Source organism: Austrofundulus limnaeus, unplaced genomic scaffold (assembly GCF_001266775.1).
Source record: "Austrofundulus limnaeus strain Quisiro unplaced genomic scaffold, Austrofundulus_limnaeus-1.0 Scaffold222, whole genome shotgun sequence".
NCBI classification, from domain to species: Eukaryota; Metazoa; Chordata; class Actinopteri; order Cyprinodontiformes; family Rivulidae; genus Austrofundulus; species Austrofundulus limnaeus.
In genome coordinates, this window is record NW_013952624.1 from 738,447 (window position 1) to 742,840 (window position 4,394).

The window sequence follows — 4,394 nt, forward strand, 5'->3', positions numbered from 1 at the left end:
GGACAAATGTTCACTTTTACCCTTTTGTTCTGCTGATGGCGGTACCAGAAGTAGTCGTCGGCTGACCGAAGGATCTCAGGTGATGTTCCCCAAAGAACTGCTTCAGTGTYGTGGCCGGTCGGACACTCAGGGTGTCTGTTCAGCTGCTGGTCCTTCAGTCAGAAAGGTGGGTGGTGAGCTGGTGGCAGCGGGGTCCGGTCCTCCCCAGGCGGCTGCAAGACTTCTTAGTTTGATTTCAAATTTGTAGAGAAAAACAAACTAAAAATGACGCATGAGTTACAATTAGCTTATTTAACTTCTGTAAAATCAAACTCAGATGTTGAGTCGATATTAAACGGTGGCTGTACGCTAAACCAGTGAGAGATGCAGAATGGCCACCATCTCACCAGCCCATGGGGAGGGGCTGGCAGGCAGGGCCTCTGCTGAGCTTCTGGAAAGTGTTTCTGGCTTCTGATGTTGAAAAACTCTCAAAAACTCTTTCGGTCTTCTTCTGCTACTTCTTTGTTTTCTTCCAAAAGATTGGGAGTGTGCTAAACTTTTTAAAACCTCTGTTATGGGCGGAGTCAAGGTTTTAGTTGGCCAATAAAAATGTTACACCTTATACAGCAAAAGTTTTTAACAAATCAAATCTGTCTTGGAGGGAAAACTTTACTTTAGGACAAAGAAAAAGGGAGTGTTTTAGTTTAATTATCTTGCATCTAATTAAAGGAAGGGACATATGCTTGCCTCAGTAAAATAAGAGTGTCACACTTAATTATTAAAATTCAAGTCCTAAGTTTCTAAGGATTAAATCATGGAATAAAATGCACATCTTCAGGAAAACATTTCATCAAACAATTAAACACGATACACAGTTACCACACTGAGTCCTTAGTGGACAAACAGTTAAAAAGAGAATACAGTTAGCTTCAATGGGTTTTGTTCTTTCTGTAAAAGAAACAGGTAAATTGCATTTCTTTGATTAAGATATATGAAAACAGACAGTTGTATAAAAACATTCAATCTTGTTCTCTTTTTTTCACATTTAATGAAGAATGTAGGTCCTTTGTTCTCAGTCATGCTGAAGAGTCTGGTTAAAGGCATTTATGATCCCTTTGAAGAGGAACCAACAGACAGTCCTTCAGGTCACTCCAACTTGTGGGGGTTCAGGAATGTGGCAGTTCTTATCTTTTAACAGTAAGGCGTCAGGACGTCTAGTGGGGGAAGGTGTGAGAGATGTTAATTTGAGCCACAAAGGAAGTTCCACACAAAAGTCTTTAGAAATAGTCTGAAGTTAAAGTGGGTTTTTTTCCTTTCTCTGAGCAGTCATAGGAACAAGTGAAATCTAATCAGAAATGATTATTTATATGCAGGAAAATGCTACACCACCTCTGGCTGAAATTAAAACTGTAGATCTCTAATGGTTACTTCCACAAACATTCTTTTTCACCATCATATCAAACATTCAATAAACTCATTTTCTTTGCTTTTATTCAAGATAAATACAAGTTTCTGTGTTTATTAATTTACGACTGATGTGTAATCATGACACTTTCATTATCTTTGGTTAAAAATATCCAAATATATAGAATTTTTATGAAGGTCTTAATAACTGATTTGATTTTATTTTCTTGTTTTTATTCTATTTTATGTGAATTGCTTTGCGATTTTATGTCTATGAAAGGTGCCATATAAATAAACTTTACTTTACTTTACTTACTTTATGAAAACACTGAAATTGATTAACAGTTTCTGGATTTTTTTTTATTGCACTTTAGGAAACTTTCTTTTCTAGACATGATGTTATTAGCTTTTTGTTAGAATAACTGGTTTAATATGAATAGTATTTGCTGTTTTACTGTCTAACAGGGAGATCCTGGACCTGTGGGACCACRTGGACCTGTTGGGGAGCCCGGAGTGAGAATTATTGGGTCAAAGGTAATATGATGTAAAACATGAACAGAAAACACTTTGTCTTTATAAGAACAAAAAGAAAAACTATCTTAGTGTAAACACACCAGCCCTGTTTAATCTGCTTTAATTGAACTGGTTTGCCTGGAAAGAAAGAGTTTGGAAGCAATATGAAAAGAACTGAACAAACACCCAAACCTTTAAACAATRCCCTGTGAACAAACAAAAGATGCTCAAATTAAAACATAAAATAAAAAATAAAATAAATTAACAACTGGAAGAGCATCCTTCAATAACAGTGATTCCATCATTTCTGTAAACTTCAATTAATGCTAGTTTCAATAAATGATCAATTAGTTGTCTTAGTTACTTGTTCATCTTGTTTCTTCAGGGAAACAAAGGAAGTGTTGGTCCTACCGGACCACCAGGAGCAAAGGGGGACAACTTACCAGGACCACAGGTCAGAGAACACAAGAGGAGGYTCTCACTAGCTGCGTTTCCATTGACCATGAAAATGCGCAAATRAGAATTTCMAAAATAAATTTGCTCAATGGAAACACGTCAATTTCAGAAAAAAATMTGTTTTTCGACAAAATGTTTTTGCGCTAGGATGAGGTGGTTTTTCGGCCGTATCGAGTGTGGTGTTTTTCACAAAACTGCAATGGAAACACTTTATTACATCACAGGAGTCACGTGATCAACAACCGTCTGTTTCTACTGGTGAAAAAGACGATGATGAAGAAGATAACAGGAAGTAGAAGNGGCACTCCACATGAGATGTTACAAAACTCAGATCTTACATTATTTARTTCTACAAATTGTTTTCTATCTTCCAAATAACTAGATACCCACTGTAACGCAGGTCCTCTAAAACCATATTAATTTAACTTTTCAAAAAGAATACTATGGTTAATAGTATCAAATGCTTTTTTTAAAATCAACAAAAATACTGACACAGTACTGTCACACAGTGATGTCATCTATATATGTGGTCTTTCACAGGGAAATAGAGGTGACAGGGGCCAAAGGGGATTTTCAGGGTCTCCAGGCCCAATCGGTCCCCCTGGAGCGAAGGTACGTAACAAGTTAGGACAACGGTTCTAACAAATTAAGAAGTGTCCTCGTGTCCGTGCAGACAGAAGTTTGGGCTCCAAACCAAATGAAATAAGTATTTATTCAATCAATTTTTGCTGCGTCCAATTTTATTTCAAATCCAGAATTCTTAAGAAAATATATTGTCAGAAACTCTAAAAAATAACCTCAGATTTTTTGATATTCTGATAAYTTTCACACTATCTGTCACTTTTAGCAGAGTGCAGGCTCTCGCTCTCATGTTGCTTGGATTTGAAGTTGGATTGAAGTTTTTGCAAATAGTCCAGAGCCATCGCAGATATTTGGAACCTGTTTTGAACTTTTCAGAAATTAGTTTTTGTAACTTTAGAGGTGATTGTTTAAATTTTTTTTTCTCTGCCACTTTTGTGCCCAATGTGTTTGTGCTGGACAGCCAGATCAGTCAGCTGTCTTCAGATGCTAAATGAAGGTTGATTCCTCACAGCTGAACCTGATGGATGTGTTCGTGGCAGAATCTTATCGTTTGCATTTGATGAACTAAACATGGAACAGATATAACCTGATTTATAATCAGTCTATCTGCCTGTGAATGTCTTTAAAGGATTATTGTCTGGTAATCCTACACATATTGTTCTGTGTGGCACCGTTTAAAAAAACTCAGTTTTAAGTACAAACCATGACAGCARGTTTTATGATATTATGCTGCTACTTCTACACAGAACTGCTGGTTTGTATTTTCAGTTCTTGTTTTTTAGTTATAATACTGTTGAACAGTCTGTCGCTAACCTGTTTGTCCACCATGTGGAGGCGGAGCTTATAAGGCTGAGTTCATCTGAAACTCATCAGACTGAAGAAGTCTCTTGGAGGAGAGATGAAACGTTTCACTAAAGAAGAACCATCCAGAGGATCTACTTTTCTTTTTGATTAACTAACTTATAACCAACACGTGTAAAAGGACATTCTTATCCCAATACTCACAAAGACAAAAATTTTCCAGGGTGCAAAGCGTGAAGAGCACATTTAGTGTTATATGAGCTGTTTTGACCTCTATTCTCTTCGACAAACTTGACTCCAAAATACGTCAAAGATAGTACAGTATATTAACGCAAGAGAGGTCTCTCTTAAAGTACTGCAGGTAATACGATATGACTAAACATGTGAGGTGTCACTTTGACCAGAATTTGACCAGAATCCAACCCCAAAATAAATTCTTTAGTATTCTTTATCTTAAATCTCAGAGTTAATTTTTTTGACTTAAGATTTAAATTTAAGATATAGATCAAATATATTTGGATTAAGATTGAAGATTTAGATTCAAGATTTGGATATATAGCCTATCAGTTAATATACCAAGAGTAAATAGTAATCTGGGTCATACAGTCATTGGTTGTGCCAATAGTATATTTTTAAATGAAATTGATAAAGACGAAATT

At 36.1% G+C, this 4,394-nt stretch overlaps 1 protein-coding gene across 1 annotated transcript in view; it reads left to right on the forward strand.

Moving 5' to 3' along the window:
- Window positions 1-4,394, forward strand: part of LOC106525302 (collagen alpha-1(XXVIII) chain) — a gene marked incomplete at its 5' end in the record, with an annotated part of 41,906 nt that overhangs the window by 10,384 nt on the left and 27,128 nt on the right. The window contains 2 exon segments of the mRNA XM_014019490.1: window positions 1,849-1,917; window positions 2,282-2,350. Coding sequence (XP_013874944.1) covers window positions 1,849-1,917; window positions 2,282-2,350 — 138 coding nt within the window.